Source organism: Amphibalanus amphitrite, unplaced genomic scaffold, assembly GCF_019059575.1.
Source record: "Amphibalanus amphitrite isolate SeventyFive unplaced genomic scaffold, NRLGWU_Aamphi_draft 000028F_arrow, whole genome shotgun sequence".
Lineage (NCBI taxonomy): Eukaryota > Metazoa > Arthropoda > Thecostraca > Balanomorpha > Balanidae > Amphibalanus > Amphibalanus amphitrite.
Genome location: NW_024881524.1, coordinates 802,706 through 824,501, shown reverse-complemented (window position 1 = coordinate 824,501; position 21,796 = coordinate 802,706). Strand labels below are relative to the sequence as shown.

General features: G+C 56.3%; 2 protein-coding genes across 3 annotated transcripts in view; one reads left to right on the top strand and one right to left on the bottom strand.

The window, feature by feature from the left end:
* The window catches only part of LOC122365506 (mitogen-activated protein kinase kinase kinase 1-like), a 39,892-nt gene extending 25,502 nt beyond the window's left edge, over positions 1 to 14,390 (top strand). Inside the window, exons 5-12 of one of the 2 annotated variants that reach the window (XM_043336782.1) lie at positions 5,236 to 5,352; positions 5,839 to 5,933; positions 7,176 to 7,948; positions 8,311 to 8,453; positions 8,828 to 9,742; positions 12,172 to 12,595; positions 12,955 to 13,229; positions 13,489 to 14,390. In XM_043336782.1, the coding sequence (XP_043192717.1) occupies positions 5,236 to 5,352; positions 5,839 to 5,933; positions 7,176 to 7,948; positions 8,311 to 8,453; positions 8,828 to 9,742; positions 12,172 to 12,595; positions 12,955 to 13,229; positions 13,489 to 13,644 (2,898 nt within the window). In that variant the 3' untranslated portion in view covers positions 13,645 to 14,390. Of the gene's footprint in view, positions 1 to 5,235; positions 5,353 to 5,838; positions 5,934 to 7,172; positions 7,949 to 8,310; positions 8,454 to 8,827; positions 9,743 to 12,171; positions 12,596 to 12,954; positions 13,230 to 13,488 lie in introns of both variants that reach the window. The other variant, XM_043336775.1, reaches the window with a different exon arrangement.
* A 548-nt stretch (positions 14,391 to 14,938) lies between these two features.
* On the bottom strand, positions 14,939 to 21,266 carry LOC122365448 (endothelin-converting enzyme 2-like). Its single transcript, XM_043336648.1, has 4 exons — positions 18,466 to 21,266; positions 17,220 to 17,363; positions 16,239 to 16,374; positions 14,939 to 15,844 (listed from the first exon to the last, which is right to left on the bottom strand). The coding sequence occupies exons 1-4, from the start codon at positions 20,364 to 20,366 to the stop codon at positions 15,626 to 15,628; spliced, it is 2,400 nt and encodes a 799-aa protein (XP_043192583.1). The 5' UTR covers positions 20,367 to 21,266; the 3' UTR covers positions 14,939 to 15,625.
* Positions 21,267 to 21,796: the final 530 nt, after the last annotated feature.

Below are 21,796 nucleotides of genomic sequence, written 5' to 3'. Positions count from 1 at the left end.
AATGCTGCTTTTCAGACATGCAGATGCCGCATACCGCCCGACCTGCAGCGTCTGCGACTGGCGCCGAGCAGTGGGCGCCTGTCGCCAGACCGCCGACGCCGAGCCGGCCAGATGCCGGGGAAGTGATCAGCATAACCTGCCGGACGGACCGGATCAGATTCGTGCTCTGATATAGAGTGCTGCATATTGTGGAGAAGTGTCACTATGAGGCGCTTCTAGGAACTTCAATGACAAAAGTTTTAGCTTTCAATGGTCATCTTTCAACACGCAGTAGGTATATAATTTCTGTTCACTGTGTACGAATTCGTTTTATCTCTGCCGCCGCCGACCAGAAACATCCGTAACTGAATTCGGTATTTATCGGCGGTCCAAAGTCCACCACTGGTCACATGCGCCGGACGACCAGATAGAACCATCCAGAGCCGCTCGCTGGACTGAGTGGCCGGTTGGCCACGGGCTCGTCCATCTCTGTGACCACCAGACGGGTTGACAATTAAGCGGTGTCGGTCCGGGCCACGGGTGCGGAATGCGGCACACGGCCCGGCGCTCGGTGATGGAATGCGGCGATACTCGGGGCGCCTCGTGCAGACAGCCGCGCTCACGTGAGTCGTGCCAGAGATGCCCCCGGCTCATGGACGTACTGCGGAACGGCGAGTGCCGCCCAGAGTTCCTGGACACGGCCACCCGATAGCATCTCAGTTCCCGAAATGTGGTCCGATTCGAAGGTCAAGCAATGCTCAAGTGGCATCAGCTTTCGCCGTTTTTAAGATCGAATACGTGTCTGATTTCTTTCTTTGTTTGATGATTGAACGAAGTCATTCCTCGGCATGTCATCGGTACCTTTCTAAGGTGATTGTAACCTTGAATTTCAATAGTGCCATGGCTTAGTAACTGAAAGTAATTCAGCGATTCTAGGCATCCTTCCGCCTCTATGTGTGAAAGGCCGTAAAAGGAATTGGAGCAAATGAGCTCAGATATGGCTCCTCGCAGTACCCACCCATAAGCAGCACACGCCCCATAGCCTTGAAAACCCTTGCAAAGCGTTGCTGCAGTATTGCAAATGCCTCCGCCCCTTCACCGGCTGGCTCTATGTCCGTTTCCACGGTCCGTGCAGTCGCGGCGGCCAGGGAAGCGTCGAGCGGCCCAGTTCCCAGCGCCCGAGCACAGTGGGCGGACGGGCCACCCGGGCCACCGAGGTCCAAAGGCCAGTGCCCAGTATGGCGCCAGAGAGCCCCCCCCCCCCCCTCTGGACGGCCATGGAGTGTCTCGGTGCCGCTCGGTTTGAGGACCTCTGTGCGGAGCGCCGGGCCGTCGCGCCGCCCTCGCACTGCTCGGCCTGCCCTGCAGCACCACTGCAAACCGCAGGGACACATCGGGGTCACGGGTTTTGTTAGCATTGGTTGCGGCCGTGTGGCACGCTTCACTGTCACTGCAGACTCGGGAACACTTTTTAAAATCAACACGCCAATGTACTTTGCAAACTGCAGTCGCCTGGTCGTGGGCGTTCTGTCTCGGAGGCGTCGACGCTTCTCTCGGTCTCTGGCATTTCCTGATTAGCATCCGCCTCGCTGGCGCCTCTGGATGACGCGCTGTCCGTCCGGTCGTGCTCTGTTCTGGACCCAATCCTGGACTATGTCAGCCTGTTCACGTTGCCAAACTGGCCACATCCGACGGTGATTCTGTGGGAATTTCCTCTCAGTGGCTCGCGCAATGTCCTGGCGAGCTCCTGTGTGGCGTTGGGCAGCCGTGGCGACCCTGAGATCACCGGTCCTGACATCACTGCGCGCCGGCCGCGGCCGGGCGGGCGGACGGGCGGCCCGCCGCCCACGCCGGCGGCTCCGGCGCCGGGTGTCGCCGCTCCGTGTCGGCCGCACGATTTATGGTGCGTCCTCGGCTGCCGGCGGCACCTCTGAGCGGCAGCCGGTGCCAGGCGGCGCGCCGAGCCCGATTTGATGTATCGGCCGCCGCACTATGGTTGGAAACGGCCTCACGGATGGCCGTGGGCAATTTCGGAATATATGTATATTTGGGGTGTCATTCTGTTGGAAATTGATGAAATGTTTTGAATTGGGCAGAAAAAATTATTTAGTTGCGCATTTAGTCTCCATTATTGTACGTGGAATCGGGAGTTTCTGACAGTGACTTTTTTGGTGCGCCGTCAAAGGTTTAAACAACCGCGCTGGTGATAGCATGTGGAGTACCTCCATGACGTTGTAAAACTGGATTATTATATATCAAAATAATCCTTGTTATGTTGGCTATCGAGTGGAGTGACTCTTTTTCCCATGCGTGTTCAAAATCAGGAACGGCATTGCATTCTGTTTGCAGTGTCACCACAGCAATATTTGCAAAATTGCGTTTATGTTTCATTGGACATACAAAAAGTTCTCCATCGACCTCCATTGAGCTTTTTGGCAGAATAAATCGCTGTTCAATTCTGCGTAAGGGGAACGTAAAAGCAGACTGCGCACTTGTGCGCAAAATCGTCCGTGAAGCGTCATCTCCCGAGGCGTACCTACCCGTCGCTTCGTTAGCACCAGGTCGGCTCGTCAGTCTTGCAATCGCTTATCCTTATAAATGATGGTAAGAAGCAGGGTTGCGGAGTCGTGGTGGCGCCAAATCCGACTCCGACTACGACTCCGACTCCTGACTCGTTGCCATGACTCCGGCCGACTCTGTCTCCGACTCCGGACCCCTGCCAGTGTTTCGGAGTCGCGATGGAGCTGTTCCGATTCGGACCGACTCCGACTTCCACTGCGGGCTCCTGACCGACCCCGACTCCGACTCCGACTCCTGGCTCGTTGCCACGACTCTGGGCGACTCTGACTCCGACTCCGACTCCGACTCCGACTCTGACTTCGACTCCGCACCCCTCGTAAGAAGTAACTGCTCGCCCCTGCACCTGGAGTATGAATATCGTGCAAACGTGTATGGATATCCTGGAGTATGGATATGGATATCCACTGACAGAACAGACATACAGACATGCTGTAAACTCCATTACACTGCCAATACCATGGCAAATCAAATGGCTATCTATGGTTTTTGATCATCGTTCTACAGTTTCCAAAATCTTGAACTGAATGTTGGCAATTTCTCGTGACTACTTCACGACCATGACGCATGCATTTCTGAAATTGATCTTTTTTCAACCAGCCACGTACTCGTATGATAAAATGAATGTCACCATCGTGTTCTACGCCCAAAAGTACCCATAAAACATGTGTCATGCATGGGCTGCGGATAGGTACCAGTTTTAATTTTCGGGGTTATGTGCTTACCTGATTGACCTGACTTTGACCCTGGCCAGTGGCCTATGCTTGACTGACCCCTACATTGATCTGACACTCTTTTAGCACTTATATGAAGGGTTGTGACAGTTGTGACAGTTGTGACAGATTGTTTAGGACCAACTGATGACTGAATTTATTTAGGACCAACTGATGACGATATAATCGAAACGCGAAACGCGAGGCACCGATTGCGAGGTTCTAAAGTCCATGCTACTGAAAGCCCGATTTCAAGTGTTTGACCTGACCTTGACCCGACCTGTGACCTCGAAATTCAGCTTTAAAGTATTCATGTGAATCGTCTCGTCGCGTTCTTCTTTCGTTTGCCGCGCCTCGTGCGTTTCGCTGCGCCTATTTGTTCGCGAGTTATCGGCTGGGGGCGTTGAACGCCCCCCCCCCCCGGCAAACGGCGGATGGGGAAATACCCCAGCAACTGCCGGGTTAATCTGACGCATGTTTTGTCATTTGATCGTCATTTTATTTCTTACTTTTTTGCCTAATCTAAAAAAAATCATAAATACTCTTTCTCCAAATTTGTGACCCTTTATGACCAATAGTAAGACACTGTGCGTCACTACGTTGATATTTCTCGCCCTAAAGCATAACAACAATATCCATTCAGTAATAGCAGTATTCAAAACATGTTCAAAATGCCTCACGATATCGATAACATAACGAAAGACATAGGCGACTTATGACATACTTGCAATGATGACGTCACACACGCGTGACGTGACGTGACCTCGTCATTTCTGAGTTACTGTATGATGCACGAAAGACACTGGTATACCTATGCAAAGTTTCATCGCAGTCGGTCTACGCATTAACAAGTTATGGGCAAAACATTTTTTCGCGTTGACCCCCGGCCATCCGTGAGGCCGTTTCCAACCATAGTGCGCCGGAGCGACCCGGTCCTGAGCTGATAGGTGTGTCTCGCCTGCACCGGTCCTGTGATATGTGACCCGCCTGGGCTGTCCTGCGCCCGTCGCCGCCCATGGACGGAGTGTTGCGTCAGCCGACCATCGGCCGGCGGGGATGGGTGTGGACCGGCCTCGTTGGACCCCCAGACGTGCCTCTGAGCGGGCATGGCGTGCTGATCAGCCGTCCGTCCTGTCCCGTCCCGTCCCACTCCCGTGCACCCTGTCCCCGCCCCTTCCCTCCCCGTTCGCCGTAACCCAGTAGCGAGCTGCTTAATTCCGTCCCTTCACCGGCGCTGCGGCCGTCCTCCTCGACCGTGACGAGAATCAAATGATATGCCGACTCATTAATTCACCGCACATGGCTGCCATGGCGCCCCGTCCCTTCGTCGGCTCTGCTCAGCGCGTCGCTGACTGTGGGACACTCTCTCCTGGCGATCAGCCCTCTCACTCTGTGCTGTGACGTCCGTTCGCGGCTCCTTATGCTCCGATCGCGGCTATATCGGCGCCGCACCGCTCCGCATATAGCTCGGCCGCCGCCCACGGCTCATTCATGGCGCGGCTGGGTCACGGAGCCGCTCTGTATTCCGGAGAGCGCCGCACGAGCTGGGGACCGCGGCGCCCAAGTCGTTTCTTCGCACCCGATGGCCCCCCATGAGAGTCCATCACGTTGGCCGAGGCGCGAGCCGGGCCGACGCGGTCGCGGCGACCCTGGCACCTACCTGCCGCCCTTGAGTTGGCCGGCTCGCCCCGGGCTCAGCGGTTCACTGCTGACGCAGTCGAGAGCGTTCTACGCACTTCTACCGGTAGCTTAGACATGCATGGACGTTCGAGAGGCTAATTTCATACCATATTGCTAATTTCTTGGCGGGTGTTTGCTGGTGCCTTGTGCGGTGTCATCTGTTCATCTTCTCAGCTGCCTTTTACTGGCTATGCTACGTGTGTATGCCTCTCCAAACCCTTGTGATCGAACCCATCACCCGCCTGTCCCGTCTGTGTACTGACCGTGTTTCTCCGCTGTGTTTCAGAGCTGCTCGTGTAGCCGGTCCCCGCTCTGCGTTCACCTGCTATTTGTGATGGTGCGCGTCCTACGACTACCTCTCACCGACTACCGTATCACCTGCCACACACTCAAGACACACGAGGTGAGCTCATCCTACCCTCTCACCGCCCCTGCTCCGGGCGATCTGAATACCGGGGTCGGGCCGTCTTTGTTGGCCCCACCCGGCTCCATCTCATCCACGGCTCGACACGCCGCGCATTTGCAATGGAGAGTCCAGAGTTCGCGATAAATTTAGTGGAAGTGCCGCGGCGCAGTGCCGGAGGGATATGTAGCGAATGAAACCGGCGCTCTATCTCGGTTTGGATGCCGATGAGTGCAGACATGCAAGGTCGTTTCGGCCCGTATGCCTCATTCGGCCCCCGAGATAGCTCGGTTGATGGGTCTGAGTTGTGGTTTCGGCTCGCTTTGAATTCAGCTCGAGTTATTTTGGTGCGCTCCCGCCCCTACTAATCGTTATGTTGAACATGCCACTCTATTTGCATCATGCTACACAGCTGTGGTGTGCTGATGAGCCCCGGACGGTGGGTACAAAGTTCCCCGTGTGACATGTCGCCGCGCACTTTGTCAGGTGGAGGCGCTTCTACAGACATACCGCCGCCGTCGACTATCGCGGGCTTCAACACTGCCCTGCGGCGACACGCCGACCCCCAACGACTCGACCAGGTGAGCCAGTGACGTCATCAAACCGTGCAGGTGAGACAGTGACGTCATCGACCCGTGCAGACCGTGGGCGGTAACAGATAGCTGCGTGCTCGGCACGCCCGCCCGCCCGCCTATCCTCTCCTGTCCTTGGTATGGCGGGTAGTCACGGCATCGTAGAGCGAAGAAATGTAGACACCATGTTGCAGTTTTTCTCATGTACATATTTCGACCCACGCCGGACTGGAATTCGAGCGATGCTGTCGGCGTGACATTGGCCGTCGCCGCCCTGTTGAGAAGGGGACAGGTGTCTGTGACTGCCGACGGACCACCGGTGCACGCTGCTATCACAGATTGCACGCCGATAGTGTCGAACTGTCGGCGGCCGGCGAACGCTCGCTCCGATAGCGGCGAGGCCGCACTTCAAGTACGACGGAATGCCGTGGTGGTATGGCACAAAGAGCCACCTGTGCACCACAAACAGTGCGATAGAGTCGTTGGAGGAATGTGTCGCACTAACGTTGTAGCCGTAGACTCGCTGTCGCGATGCTGCCCCAAACGAAATGCGTGCTGGCGTTGAGTTTACGGGAGCTTGCTTCAAAAAGGGGATTAAACTTTAAAGGACAGGCGATATTTGTGGTACCTATGTGCGATGCGATGTGTTTTTCTTTTCCACGTATTAGAAAGGTGTGCGACTTTATGAAGTGGGAGCGTGAATGCTAAGCTGGCGGTTACAGGTGCTGCTTGAAGATTACTCGTACTCTCCGATATGGATCTTAATTCATTGTAATACCGACCAAACATTGCATCTAGTTATTTCACCAAAGACGTCATAGTGATGCTATACACAGAATAACGTCTCATTTGCGGGGCGAAACCACACGAAGCCGGCGCTTAGCCGGCCGCAAAATGTAAATCACCGTCTGAGCTCCCATATCGGACGTGTTATGCCTCAGACCTGCAGACATTCCAGCCAAATTACTCATGAGGACGGGAAGGCGTGCCCTTCCTTGGTCGGCCGCATCCTGAGATTTCTCCCTGCGTAAACATCTGTAACTTCTTTATCTCTGACGCTGAATCCATGCTTATATAAAATACTGTGGAGAGGACGGAACTCCGACCATGTTTCTTAGACGAACTTATGACTGTGTCCATCAGGCGGAACTCTTGTAATCCCTCGGCTGAACTCGGACCGTGTTTCCCTGTGTAGAACTGTAACCGTGTTCCCTGTGCAGGGCTTTGACGGTGTGTTCCGTGTTTCAGCAGCAGCGAGGAGCGGCGCTGCCCGATCTGCCAGCTGCAGATGACCGGCGAGCAGAGCCTGGTGCGCTGTGAGGACGGCTGCCACAGCTTCCTGCACCACCGCTGCATGTCGGTGTGGACGGTGGAGGCGGCCGGCCGGCAGGAGGCCGCCTGCTGCCCTCTCTGTCGCGCCGCCTGGCCCGGGCCGCTCACGCCGCTGGTGCGCGGCGTGTGGTCGGGCGCCGCGTCGGCGGCCGACACTGCGGCGGCAGCGGCGGCGCTGTCGCCGCCCGGCTCCGGCACACCGTCCTCCTCCCCGAGCACGCCGAGCGCGGCGTCCCCGCCGTCCTTCAGCTCACCGACTCCCACCTCGTCCACCGCCAACACCCCGAGCACGCCGAGCGCCGCGGCGCCGCCCGGCGTCGGCGGCCACCACCCCCAGCCGCACTCTCACGCCTCAACACCGACCTCGGCGCTGCTCTCCTCGCTGCCCGCCACACACACGGCCGGCGCCGCCTCGCCGCCGGCCTCCCCGCTGGTGCCGCGCGCGCGTACCGCGCTGGCCGGCCTCAGCTCGCCGGCAGGAGACCGTGCCCACCGGCGCGGCTCCGTGGAGCCAGAGTCAGCCCGCAGCCCGCTGCTGGGGCGGCGCGCGGCCGGGCGCGGCTCGCTGCGGCGCGCCACCGTCCGCCTGGAGCGACTGGAGAGCGTCGAGCGCCGCCAGCCCTGGAGCCAAGTGCTGGGCCGCGACCTGGTGCACCTCGTCTTCAGCAGGGACTGGCAGATCAGAGACAATGGTGAGGGATGGGATTGGGCAGGATGATACTTGGCACAGAGAGTCTGATGCTAACTGTCGCGCTCTTCAACCTCCTCATGACTGGGTTATTTGAGTTATCTTTTTGATCACTTGAATGCTATTTGGGTGTCCGATAGTCGAGCCTCGCTTCGTAGACATAGTTTAGTTATCGTCGGCTGATAGTGCCACGATTTGAAGGGCATGGCCATGGGTTGTATTTAGCATCTCTATCATTTCGATGTTCTAATAATTCAGTTATATCATCTGCCACCCCCTTTTGATAAGTCAAATATCATCACCCAACCTACTCACCTGAGGCGCATAATCGAGTTACATCACCACCCTCTTATCGCCTGTCCACAGGGATAAGCCGACTTGCTGAAGCGTTGAGCCACATGGTCGAGAGCCCCGGCGGCCGGTCGGCGGCCGATCTGGTCCACCAGGTCGCCGACCTGCTGGCTGTGCTCTGCGCAGACCCCGTCTACAAGGTCTTCTACGGAGCCATCGTGAGTGAAGGGCGGGCCGACGGAGGTTTAAAGGAGCGGTTCAGAGAACCGAACGGTATTGGAAGTGCGGAGTTTAAACAACGATACGGTTGCATGATTCAGGGACTTCTTGTTAGCGGCTGCGCTTACAGATCAGCCTTCTTTGTCGGTGGCTAAATAAACCAGACCGTCGTTGCGTCACTTTTCCTTTTTCTGATTCTGATGCAATGGCTACCACAGTTTGTATTGTGTGGGATTTTGATTCTCTTGAAGTGATCAGTGTTTTTAACTACTTTTACTGACCTCCGCTTGACCTCGCGTTCAGTTTTCTCGTCAAATCTCACCTGTTCATACAAGTCTACCGTATGTGACCGGTTTCATCCGTCTCTCGGCAGAAATGTCTGCACGTGCTGCTGCGGAGTGTGACGTGCTGTTCGCCAGAGGAGGCGGCCGAGCTGCGGAACTCGCTGACGCCGCTGGTGGACGCGCTGCTGCTCCGCTCGACGGACGCCAACCGCCGCGCCGGCCAGCTGAGCGCCTGGACGCTGGCCGAGCTGGTGCGCGGCCCGGCCGGCCAGCTGCTAGCCGCCGAGCTGGACGGCCTGCAGCTGGTGCTGGACCGGCTGCTGCAGGAGTGCCGCTCCGGCGCCGACTCGTGGCAGTGGTGTCTGGGCCGGCTGCTGGTCGCCGACCATCTGGTGGACCAGTTCCGGGAGCGGTTCAGCGCGCTGGACCCCGAGAGCGCCGGCCGCGTGGTACGGCTGGCAGAGTTCGCCCACCGCGCGCTCACACACCCGCACGCCACAGTCACTCAGCTGGCGCACCGGGTGTTTGTCCAAATGGCGCTGGCCGCCCGCGCCTCGCCGGCCGCTCACGAGCACATCGACGCCCTGCTGGCGGCGCTAGACCCGGATGTCCGTCTTCGGCTGGCGCGCCGCATCCGAGGCGAGAGCGGCGCGCGGCCGGCGCGGCGCGGACGGCCGGCGGCGGGCTCGGCCACGCCGCGGCAGCCGCCGCCGGAGGAGCCGCCGGCGCCCTCCTCATCCGGCGGCCGGCGCCCCCGGCCCACCTACCTGCCACTCGACTCTGGCGCCGCGCTCAAGAGGAAGTGTTCGCCACTGCGACCGCCAGCCGCCGGCGACCGGGGCGCCGCACTGCGGCCGCGCCACGCGGCGTCGGCAGCGCCGCCCGGCGGCCACCCCGTGTACCTGCCGACGGCTATGGAACTGGGCGAGGAGCCGCCCGTGCCGGGCTACCTGACCGCCGCCGCCAACTCCGTGAAGGACATCGTAGTGCACCCTCAGACACAAGTCAGTACCGGACAGGGAGCTATGGGTGCTGTTTTATGACTTGGTACGCTCAGGTAGCAGTGATTTTAGTGTTTGTCGATTTTCTAAGTCTGTAAGTGTAAACAAGTAAGATAGAGGACGCTCAGTTTGCATTGGAGATCAACAATCCTGGGATGTATTGATGATAGTGATGTCAATTACGGAAAATCGGAATACCGATACCAAACCAAATACCAACCAAAACCGTGGAGAAATACCGAAACCAAACCAACTTGGGAACATGAGGAAAATACCAACTTTTTACCGATTTCTTAGCCTCTTAAACATTAGCGAGGGTTTATGATACCAACAAAATACCAAACACATTAGGATTGAAATACCAAATACCGAGTTGGTATCGGTTTGGTATCGGTATACCAAAAAGTTGGTACCCGATTGACATCTCTAATTGATGACATACATCAAAGCTGGCTGCTGGGGCATTCCACGATAGATCGTACCACTTTTTTCCAATTTGACACCCTCATCTCTCGGAATTTGATTAGAATTGGTATCAGGGGTAATCAGGGGCTCTGAATCCACCTGTAACAATTTCAGGCATATCAGAGAAGTAATTTTTTAGTTATGGTGTATAAAATTTTTTGGATCTTGCTTTGCAGCGCTAAGTTTGGCGGGCTGTAACTCTAAGACGGATTATTCAAATGCCAAATGTTATATAACATTGAACTTGCAATGAAACAGAGATTAATATGTATTTTTGATATTTCAAAAAATACGCTATTTTTGATATATGACATATCGAGTTTTCTTTCATTTGTATTTTTTGGACTTTGGGACCATTTTTTTTGAATTTTTATTTCTTTAAAAAAATATTTGGCTCATTGTTAACAAATATGCAAAAAATTAGGAAGGTGTTCTTTCTATAAATGTATTTATTTCACGTCACGATAACGGTTTCGAATAGTGATTACGGGAGGGGAGCTTACAAATGGCGTGGTAAAGCTGCCTAGTGACATCACGGGTTACTGAAATTTCAATTGAAATCTGAGTCATCTGAAAAAGTGAAAAGAGGGTTCATCCAGCCCTCTTTCCTATAAGCGCGAGGGTGAAAAAGGCTGTTTGGTTCTGACATTGTTTTGGACGCCAACGACCATAGCTGTCCGAGATGAAAGTTACAGGACGCATACATGGTGTCCTCCAGAGGTCTCACAACTTGTATATCTGGGAATTTTTCAAGGTTACATGATGTCAGGTCGGTCACGTGACATCACTGTTATAAATCAATGGGAAAATATAAAAACTGTTATTTTGGCGCCGAGAATGATCTAAAACTATCCCACGTACATGGTATCGTGATTTCATGCACTTCTTGCAAAGTCCAATGCTTTTCTTTTGCATTGGTAACCTTGCGTGACGTTATTTATGACGTCACTAGGGTCGTACGAGTTTTTCGTCAATAACTCCCGATCAAATGGAGCTAGAGAGTCGGGAAAGCCACCAATGGACTCGGGAAGACCTTCCGAATCGAATGATATGCCATATGATACCCTTTGCCCAGCTTCGTGACCTGAGGGGCTTTGACCTGACCTTGATCCGAGGTCAACTACTAAAGTTGACCTCACCCTAGCAAAAAGTATACCATCCGATACACCTGAGCTAGGCGAACACAATGATGCCCAAATCGCGGCTCTGCGGCCATTTTTTGCGAAGTTATTTACTAAAAACCGAACCCGTAACTTCAGTCACTTGACCTGACCTCAGACGCTACCGGTTAAATTGAGACCTTAAAATCGGGTACCAATCGCTGCAACTTGTAATGGCACACACGCTCGTTTTTTCCGCGAGGCTCTAGCTCTATTAGAAGCGAAACGGCGTGCTGGGGTCGTATCAACCCCTCCGAAACCCATTTTGTTTTCGGGAAAATGAGGATTTTATAGAAAGAACACCTTTCTAATTTTTTGCATGTCAATTTGCAATGACATGAAGTTTATTTTGAAAAAAATAAAAATTTGAAAAATTTTGGTCCCAAAGGTCATTAGAGGCAAATGAAAAAAGATTAAGGTTTTTGCTCAACAATGAAAATTTTTCTTTGGAATTTTTAAATGGTAATATTAATTTTTGATTCATCGCAAGCTTAGTGTTGTTTACTGTTTGTTGGTAGCTTAACCCGTTCTTGAGTTATAGGCCATCAAACTCACCGTTACAAACCGAAGTTAAAAAATGTAATGAAATATAACTCAAAAAGTTTTGATCTGGGAAGTCTGATATTTTGCCAGGCGTCTTTGGGGCCTATGATTACCCCTAGGACGGATTTTCATTAAAATCTGAGAGATGAGGGTGACGGGCCTGGTACGATCTATCGTGGAATGCCCCTGCTGTCGCTGGCTGAGTCCCGCCCAGCACATTTTATCTCCACCCTCACACTGACTAACTGCCCGTTCGTTCCGCAGAATATGGAGGGCGGTACATGTGACACCTACACGGAGGAGCTGGACTGGCGGCGCGGCCCGCTGCTCGGCACGGGCAGCTTCAGCACCTGTTACCAGGCGCGCGACCTGCGCTCCGGCCACCTGATGGCCGTCAAGCAGGTGCAGCTGTCGACAGAGGCGGGCAGTGCCGACGAGCAGACGCTGCTGCAGGAGGTGCGCCTGCTGGCGCGCCTGCAGCACCCGCACGTGCTGCGCCTGCTGGGCGCCACCCGGCGGCCCGGCCTGGTCAGCCTGTTCACCGAGTGGGAGGCCGGCGGGTCGGTGGCCGGCCTGCTCGAGCAGTACGGCCCGTTCGAGGACGACGTCATCCGCCGCTACACGTGCCATCTGGTGGACGGGCTGGCCTACCTGCACGACAACCACATCCTGCACAGGGACCTCAAAGGTATGTTCCGAGACAGATAGAATAGGGACTTCAAAGGTATGAAACGTCACTGAGGGAACAGAGGGACCTCTCAGGTTCGCACCGTTACTGGGGAAACAGCGAATTGATTACGTCTCATTGAACATGTTAGCTGATTTCGAACAGCGAAGCCCATATCTCTTGAAATTTTAATAAATTTATTATCGGAACTATCGAGTGGATGCTGCTTTGGGGTTGTTTATTGATCTTTTATAAACATGCGAACGCCCTAAATTTTGGAACTTATCCTCGCTCAGTTGACGCAGCACGGCACCTACCCGTTCACACCGCCACCTACCATAACCCCTCCCTAACAACCCTCTGCTCCCCTCCCCCTCCAGGAGCGAACCTGCTGGTGGACTCGAGCGGTGTGACGCTGCGGATCGGCGACCTAGGCACGGCCGCCGAGCTGGGCGCCACGGCTACCCTGAAGGGCGAGTTTTCGGGCCAGCTGCGCGGCACGGTGGCCTTTATGGCGCCCGAGGTGCTGCGCGGACAGCACTACGGCCGCTCGTGCGACGTCTGGAGCGTGGGCTGCTGTGTCATAGAAATGGCCACCGGCCGGCCGCCCTGGGACGCGCACACGTGCAGCAACCACTTCGCGCTGCTCTTTATGGTCAGTGGTTGAGATGGGAGTTGAACGGGTTTTGTGGATGAGGGGAGGTGCTGGGCTTTGGTGACTTGTGTTTAACATATGAAAGCGACTTTTTACTCTAGTTTTATTGTCCACCTTGTACCGGTTGAAAACGGTGCTGCTACATTACCGCTAGCTTTTTGTTCAATAAAGACCACGGTGTAAGTATGGCTGTATGGTTTTGCGAACAAGGCCAGTGTTTCTCAGTTTGCCTAACTGACGCATCCTTCTCTTCCCTCAGATCGCGAACAGTCCGAAGCCGCCGGAGGTTCCGGCCCGGCTGCCGGACGATCTGCGCGAGCTCGTCTCCGACTGCCACCGGATGGACGGCGAAAAACGGCCGGCCACGCGAGCCCTGCTCGACTACCCGTGCTTCAAGACGGTGCCCGACCTCTAACGCACCGACCGCCTAGCCGCCGCCGCCGGTAGCGCCGCCTGTCCTCTCGAGTTCTCACTCGCTGTATCTATACATAATTAAGTACAAACGTTGAGTTCATTCCAAAGAGGCGTTCAGTTGACTGGCACGAGCTTCTGGTCTAGTTCAAGCGAGTCCACCGAGTGAGAGGATCGCGCGCCGCCGACCTGCGACCCAGCTCGGCAGGCAGGGCGCTGGGTAGTGGTGACCACGCAGTCCGTCAGGCCGTATGGTAGTCTATGACAAGGTCATTATCGCCGGGCGGTTCTTGTATCAGCCGGCGGGTTCGCCGCGGCGGCCGGAGTCTGAGTCGACGCCGGCGTGCCGTAGCCCCCGCCCGGCCTATTTATTTAGTTTTTACGGGCAGGAGGCGGCGCCGTCGCCCGAGCCAGGGCGGCGGCGGGTGGGTAGTGCACGCGAACCGGCCGCCTCCTGCCCCGGCTGGTCTCGTTCCGTGGCGCCGTCGCACCGGCGTTCACGCAGTTCTAAGTTATCTACCGGAGCTCCGAGTGTAGCGCCGCCCCCTCTGTCGGGGCGGCGCGTGCCGAGAGTACCGTGCGTTGTACTTACGTTAGTTTTAGTGGGCGTTGCCGCCGCCGCCGCCGCCGCCGCCGCTGCCTCCGTTTCGTCACGGTTTTGTTCGGGCGGCGCGGCCGGCCCTGCCATGGGACCAGCGATGAGTGTCTGTGTCGCCTGTGTGACGAGTGCCAATACAACACGAAAGGGTGTCCTGCTGCGTCTTCCTCAGATGACGTCACACGTCTGCCACCGGTGACGTCACGGGGCGGAAATCGGGCGGACGCGGCGCTGTCGGCGCACGGCCGGGTGCTGGAGGTTTTCCGGCCGACTGACCATTCCTCCCTGCCGCGCTGCAGGATAGCTGGTCAGCAGCTGTCGCGGGTGACCGGGAAACCGGCCGGGCCGGGAAGGAAGGTGTGTTTAAACCCACACACGCTCCGAGGTATGTGTGCAGGACAGTCGGCGACACTGGAATGCCCGGACGGTGGCCGGGAAATGGGAAACTGGGGGACATGACACTGAAAACTGGGATCGGGCGTGGGCAGTCGAAACGGACAGTGCAGTCGGCGGATGGGATGAAGCAGATTAACCACCTGCCGTAAGGTCAATAAGGGCGCTAGGCTCACCCCGGTTCGATAATTATCTGGAATAAGTTATCTTTTTGTCATTCTGGCCATGGTTTGGAAAAGGTAGTTTCGATACGGATAGGCTCTCAGCCAAAATTTATTCTTTATGCTAATCTATTTGTATTTTCTCTGACAACGGAAACAAACATGACAATGACTGTAAAAAACGTTGCATTATTGCTTGGAGATTGTGTTTCCAGCGTTATTACAACCTCTGCACGGTTGAAAGACGATCTATAGCTACTTAGCTGACACTTTCACACCACAATTAACGGCCGTTCGATTCAATTAAAGTGTGAATCGAAACAAAACACATTTAAAAGCGAAATAACACTTCATCCACCATCACCCAGAGCAAGGCATGCAATAACGGTATCAATATACATATGCAGGACCCATATCTCGCAATTTCCGACTGTAAGCTTGTAGCATAATTCGCAAAATTCGATAACTGTTAAAATAATTTACGGTGACTGGTCAAGGCAGTCTACCTTCTATATAGAAGGAATTGGCCACAATACATTTATAAAGAAAAGAAAAATAGCACTCGGTAGTCACGAACTCAGTATGTGGGGCATCTGTTTCAAAATATCACACAATTTACCGGGAAAACTAGCATGCCTTTCAAGACGGTGTAACACTTTCACACCTATAATCCACCTATGTATTTAGCTTTTACGCAGCGTTGCTGAAGAGCTGCCAAAGTCATGTTCTCGTCTTTCTCAGAAGACAACCCGTCTTCGACTGAGTCCCCACACTGTCCCTCGTGTCTAACATCGGCACCAGCTCGCCGTCAGCTCAGTTCAGCTCAGCTCAGCTCAGCTCAGCGTGCAGTGGCGGCCCTGGTGCGGCTCGGGGATCCTTTGGCACTGGTACGCCTCGCGGAACGCGGGGAAGTTGTACACGAAGTTGTTGATCATCTCCGGATGCGGGAACTCCTTGAAGGCGCTGTTGAGCAGCACGCGCAGGTAGGGGTTCGTGTTGCGGCAGCGGCTCTGTGCGTACGTCAGGAAGAACAGCTGCTCCGGCGTCTGGCCCTGCGGCGGGCAGGGGGTGGCACATCAGCGTCACTGGTCGACAGAAGTCGACAAAGGACCTTGGACAAGGCGGCGACATAGCGAGCGATAAATGACCCTCAGATAATTGTCACTGGCTAGGGCGCTAAGTGAATGATAATTGACAAACTACCGAAAACGTTCAGCATGAAACATAAACGGGATAACTCGCAACCGCTAAGACGCGTGTTTGAAGTCGCAAATACGTCAATTCTATGCCTTCCTCAGTGCTCACAATTTGCGAAATACCACGTTATACGGGGATGAAACAAACAACATTGCAGCTCTCACCGCATCAAGGCCCTATATACCGCATTTGTGTCCACTCGTATTAACTGTTCATTAGCTGCACGGTTGACATGGCGCCTTTACTGACCTCCGTGCCAGGCAGGACGCGCTGCGGCCCGTCCTCCTTCTGTATGTGCTTGAATAGATCGTATGACAGGATGAAGGCCAAGTGCTCCGCCTGGAGATAGTTGGCCGACTTCCGAGGGTCGAGAGGCACCCGGGATCTGCAGCACCAGTCGGCAACAGCAGCGTGTCACGCGAACAAAGGGATAAAAAGATAACTAGATCATTTGCAAGGTGTCTGCTTATTCCTGCAGGTAGATGACATGCTTGAACGCAAGCTTGAACGTATACGTTCGTCATAATGACGATGCTACGAAGATACTAAATCAAACGTGATTTAGGTTCAATGCATCGCGTGTAACGGGTGACGACAAACGAGAAACAAGTCACGCGACATCTAAAATCAAGGCCAAGGCTCGAAATGTCAGCGAATAGAAACGGGCACGAAGAATCATCAAAAACAGCGATAAACCGAGCTCAACTGAAAGAGCTAAGCAGTCCGACTCCCAACCGTCATGCAGTACCCAGAATCAAGAGCGTGCAGCAACGAAATGAGTTGTTCCATTTTTGAACACCGTACTGACACAAGTCCCTCCCACTTAAAAATCATCCACGCAAACGCCGGTTCTGGGCGGGTTTGACTGGCCGGTCCATTCAGCTAGACACGCCATGGTTCCAGTAGCCGGTATTTTCCCCCTGTTCCCCGGCTGCTGGCCACCGTCCCCCCCCCCCTGGGTGTAGAGGGGGGAGGCCCAGTCCGCCCGCCCGGCAGGACGGCGCCTGAGCGACTCACTTTGGGTGCCGCGGATTGAGCTGTACTCACTTTAGACCGGGGTGGACTCACTTATGTAAGACCAATGTGATCTCACAGTGAGATCACATTGGTCTCAAAGCTCTCAAAGCTCGGTCCAAAGTGACTTTGGACCGAGCTGAACTCACTTTAGACTGGGGTGGACTCACTTATGTAAGACCAATGTGATCTCACTTTGGACCGCGCTGAACTCACTTTCGGTGCGTTCCGGAGCCGCGGACCGATGTGAACTCGAAGCTGCGCTGCACGTCGACCGTGTAGCCGCCGAGGCTGTCCATCAGGCAGAGGCCGTACTGCCGGTAGCGCGCCGTCGTCTCGGAGTCCCACCAGCTCGGCAGTCTGGCACAGAGGGAGACACACAGATACAGCAGGGTCAGTGGACGCCCGTCCTCACAACGGCGGACAAAAAGCTGCCGGTGGACCTGAAACTACTAACACAGTCGACAAAAAGGTGTTTATGAAATTAATTACTAAGCAGGGTACCGGTGCATCCGAGAGACAAGGACGACAATTGTCGGGCAGTTCTCTTCCGGTAGGAAACTTAACATAAAGTAGCCAGTGCCCAGTTCGGTACGCCGTAACTTATCAGCGAGACCCAGTAGAAGCAAAGCACTGCATACCGTAAAGGGGTACGCCATTGTGCCACTCGCAACCACTTTGTTTTTCCTTGCTGGCAGCGTTGCCGCGCAAGGGATACCGCATTTCGTAATAAATAAACATACCTATGCCAGCACATGAGATGTCAATGATTGTAGTTTTTCAGCGAGTCCGATATCAAGGCGAGCGAGTCGAGCTGCTTCCCATAAGTGGCGACTGGTAGGTGGATGAAAACATCACACGGCCCGACAGACGGCGGGCCTGTGACCGGCATTCCAGCTCATTAGGATGTTTGGTTATGGAGGTGAATGTACTTTTTATCTACATCTGGGACACAAATAATTGTTCGTGCACAATGGCGGTGTGGTGAGGTCGAAAGAGCCGGGGTTCATTCCCCTCACTAATGCATGACACTCCGGTGTCTGCGCGCAGTTGATCATATCGTGTGGGCGTTAGTTTTCACATTCCGATGGGGTGCCGTCATATGTATCCCTTCATATGGAGCTCATTGTGGTGATAGATATCGATCTACCAGCCATTCCTCCCCTGACAATGGCCGATCGTACCGTATCGGATCCAGCCGTGGTGTCAAAACAAGTTGAACGTTACCGATCTCAACAGCTGACAGGGCACGGTGTACGGTTCGGACTGCCATGGGCGCGCCAGGCCAAACACGAAACAGCCCGCCTCAGCAGTTAGCACCCTATGGGCCGACCGATACCCCGAGACGGGACCCCACCGTCTGAGTACGAGTTTCCCGAAACCCCGGTCCCGAGCCGAGCGCCCCACCGCCCTCCGCCGAGGCCCGGCACCCAGCCTCAATCCCGGGCGCCCGCGGTCTGACCTGTAGGTCCTGTGGCGCAGGAAGAACGGCCCAGCCAGCTCCGCCAGCACCAGGGAGCCGAATGTGGCCGCGTTCACGTAGTCGGGGCTGTGGTGGCTGAACAGCGGCACTTGCAGGCCGCCCGGCGGCACGCGCAGTCGGTCCCGCACCGGGTTGTAGGCCACCTTGACGTCCGTCGTCGCGTCGCCGTCCACCCAGATGGCATCCTCGTCGTCACCGTCGTCGTCGTCGTCGGCGTGGTTGTTGCCGCTGCTGGCGAGTCGGGCGGCGTTGGCCTTGAGTTCGCCGGCCTTGAAGCGGTCGGCGTTAAGCAGGTTGGTGAAAAAGTCCCGTCCGGTGAGCGTCAGGCCGGCGTAGTAGTTGTTGAGCCGCCGCTCGTCGGTCACCCACGGCGCGTGGCCGTACGAGACGCCCATGCTGCCGAGCACCGTCTGCGACTGGGTGCGCGAGTCAGGCGTCATCCAGTCGAAACTGCGGCCCAGCTGGTCGCGCACGCGGCCCACCATGCGGCGCGCGGCCGCCACGTTCGACTCGCCGATGTGGTCGGCGATGAAGAGCGCTCGCAGGGCGCGGGGGAAGTAGCGGCGCAGCAGGTCGAAGCAGATGGCCTGGCGCGGTCGGGTGGCCAGACGGCGCGTGACGGTGTCCATCTCCTGCGCCAGCACGGCGTAGATGGGCCCGGCGGCCGGCAGGTACTGCCGCATCAGGTTCCACTGGATGTAGTCGTTTAACAGCGAGGCGTTACTGCGCTCCACGATGGCGTTCAGGTTGGTCATGTACTCCTTACTGGGCACCTGGACGCTGGACGAGTTGGCCACGACGTTCTTACCGAACAGCGAGTCGAGCAGACGACGCCACTCGAAGCGCGGTGACAGTCTCAGCAGCGCGTCTAGCGACATCACATTGGCCGGCGCAGGCAGCACGTGACTTTTGGTGGGCATCGCCTCCACCAGCTGGGTTTCCAGGTGCAGCACCGAGTCGGCCATCCGCTCCGGGCAGGTGGCGTTACAGGAGCGGTTCTGAGCCACGTCGGCGGGCAGCTCGGCCTCCAGCAGACGGAGCACGGCCACAATCGACTGTCGATAGGAGGCCCGCGCCGCTTGTGCTTCGCTCGTATCGTCCGTGTACAGCATCTTATCCTCCATGCCCAACCGCGGCGGCGATATGAGCACGCGGCCCAGCGTCTGTAGCCACGTGATGGAGAAGAACAGTCGCAGTCGGTTCACCTCGCGAGTCTGCACAAACTTGTCGATAAACTCAAACTTGTCGGGATCGAAGGTGCCGAACAAGTCGGCGCCGCCCAGGCTGTTGACCAGCTCGCGCAGTCGCTCGGCGCTGCTGTTGCCGTGCGCCGCGTCCATGCACGTGCGGTAGAAGGTGCGCACCTTGCTCACCGCCGAGAAGTCGTTGTGGAACTGCGAGCGCTCGAGCAGCTCCTCGATGCGCAGCTGGTTCTCGGCTTCCAGCACCTCCTGGATGCCGTAGGAGATCCTCGTATCCAGCGGGTGCACGTCGTCGAACCGGCCGCACGCGTACTCGTAGAAGTCGGTGCACGGCGACGCCGAGGTGTTGATGTAGCCGGCGATGTTGGCCGCCTGCTGGAGGCAGCCGGTGGCGCGGCACTCGGGCGGCGGCGGCGGCGGGCCGGCGGTGGCCGCCGCCAGCACGGCGCACCACACCAGCAGCAGCAGACAGAGCACGGCCAGGATGGCGGCCACGCCGGCCAGTACCGGTACCTTGGGCACCTGGTAGCCGCGCACCAGCCACACGGGCCGCGCCGAGCCGCCCTCGCTGAACAGGAACCGCTTGTCGTTGGTGGCCTCTGGCTCGTCCACGGATGTCATATGCAGGGTGGCCGGCTGGGCGGGCGCCGCCGTGATACCCTCCTCCATCCCGCTCATCGCGCCGACGGACCTCCGCCGACCAGACAGTCACAGAGACTCACAGCACTCCGAGTGGCCCGCCGAGCGGTCACACCTGGGCCAGACACAGCCACCGACTGACCACCACCTCACGGAGAGCGTGCAGTGCAGAGCCGGCGGAGCAGACCCGGCCGCGGATGGCTATCTCTGCCGGCAGCACGCACCGAGCTGGCGGACGGCGACTGCTGAGAGCGGCGTGCGCCGTGTGCCGCCGCGGTGTCCCCGGCCCATGCACTGGCGGTCGGTCCGTGTCCGGCGCGCGCTGCGCCGTTTTCCCGCCGGCCCCACGCGGCGCGGTCCGGTCGTGCGGCCCGCCGCGCCGGCCGGTACCGTCTGAGTCTGGACAGCGCGCTCCGCGGCCGGCCAGGTGGCCTTGGCAGTGCAGCACGCCGCGCAACGACTCGGCGCGGCCGGGCACCGAGATCCCAACAACCGCCACTTCTCAATTCAACATGGAAACAGCAGACTGCAGACAACACCGCTCCGAGCGCGCCAGTGGAGCGGCACGGCTCGCGGCGGTGCTCCCCTCCCTCCCGAGCCCGGAGTTACTTCACGGCGCGCCTCTGCGGTCACGTCAGACGAGTGTGACCTCACGCCGGCTTCCATGACGCCGGCGAGTCCTCGGTGTCCGGGCCCTCGACCGTAGCCGGCGCGTGATGAGAGAACACCGGCCAAGCCGAGCTCGAGCCGCCACGCTCTCGCGTGCGATTTCCGCGTGCGAGCATCACGATTGTACGACCACTGCGCTGGAGGGTTTCAGGAAGCCTGACAGATTGATAAGAGCGTGCAGAGCTCAGCTGGAAACTGCCCAAAATGGGGCACACCACCTGCACACCACGCAAATCCACGTCATGCTCATTATAGGAATTCAATCAAGTAAAAAACTTAAAGACCGGTCAACCCACCAGCACCACTAATTTAAAGATAAGTCAGGAACAAAGCCAGTGACGCGAGCTGGACTTACAAATGACGTAGCAACGAAACGTAGCGGCAGGTAATCATGCGTCCTTTATGTGATAAGTGAGCATGAAACTACATGTAGAATCACGACGTAGCATGTCGCACGTATATGCCGAATGCATACAGTTTGTAAACGATAACCGGTTCTGTGACCGATCATCCCAGCCACTTTTGCTAGCCGCATTATTTATTGCCCTTCGAATCGTTCCACGAATCGACCCACGTCAATCTGAAATACCTAGAGACAAAAAAACAAGGAATGACAAAAAACATACATTCAACAGGCTACCAGCAGCCATCCAAACTAGTGATTAACATGGCATGCAATAATACGACCGGCAACAATTTATGTAATCTGAAAGACACGCCTTTGTACCGTGCGACGTGCAGGCGTCAATCTCAGATAAACACCGGAAAGTACAGGGGACAGACGAGACGAGAGTACCCGT

Bases quoted from the DNA above. Each gene is read 5' to 3' on its own strand.
- LOC122365448 (XM_043336648.1), bottom strand. From the start codon at position 20,366: ATGAGCGGGATGGAGGAGGGTATCACGGCGGCGCCCGCCCAGCCGGCC. The intron at 16,375-17,219 runs GTGAGTTCAGCG...CTGGTGCTGCAG, and splicing joins GGCTCCGGAACGCACCGAAA to ATCCCGGGTGCCTCTCGACC. The intron at 15,845-16,238 runs GTCAGTAAAGGC...TGCCCGCCGCAG, and splicing joins GCGTCCTGCCTGGCACGGAG to GGCCAGACGCCGGAGCAGCT.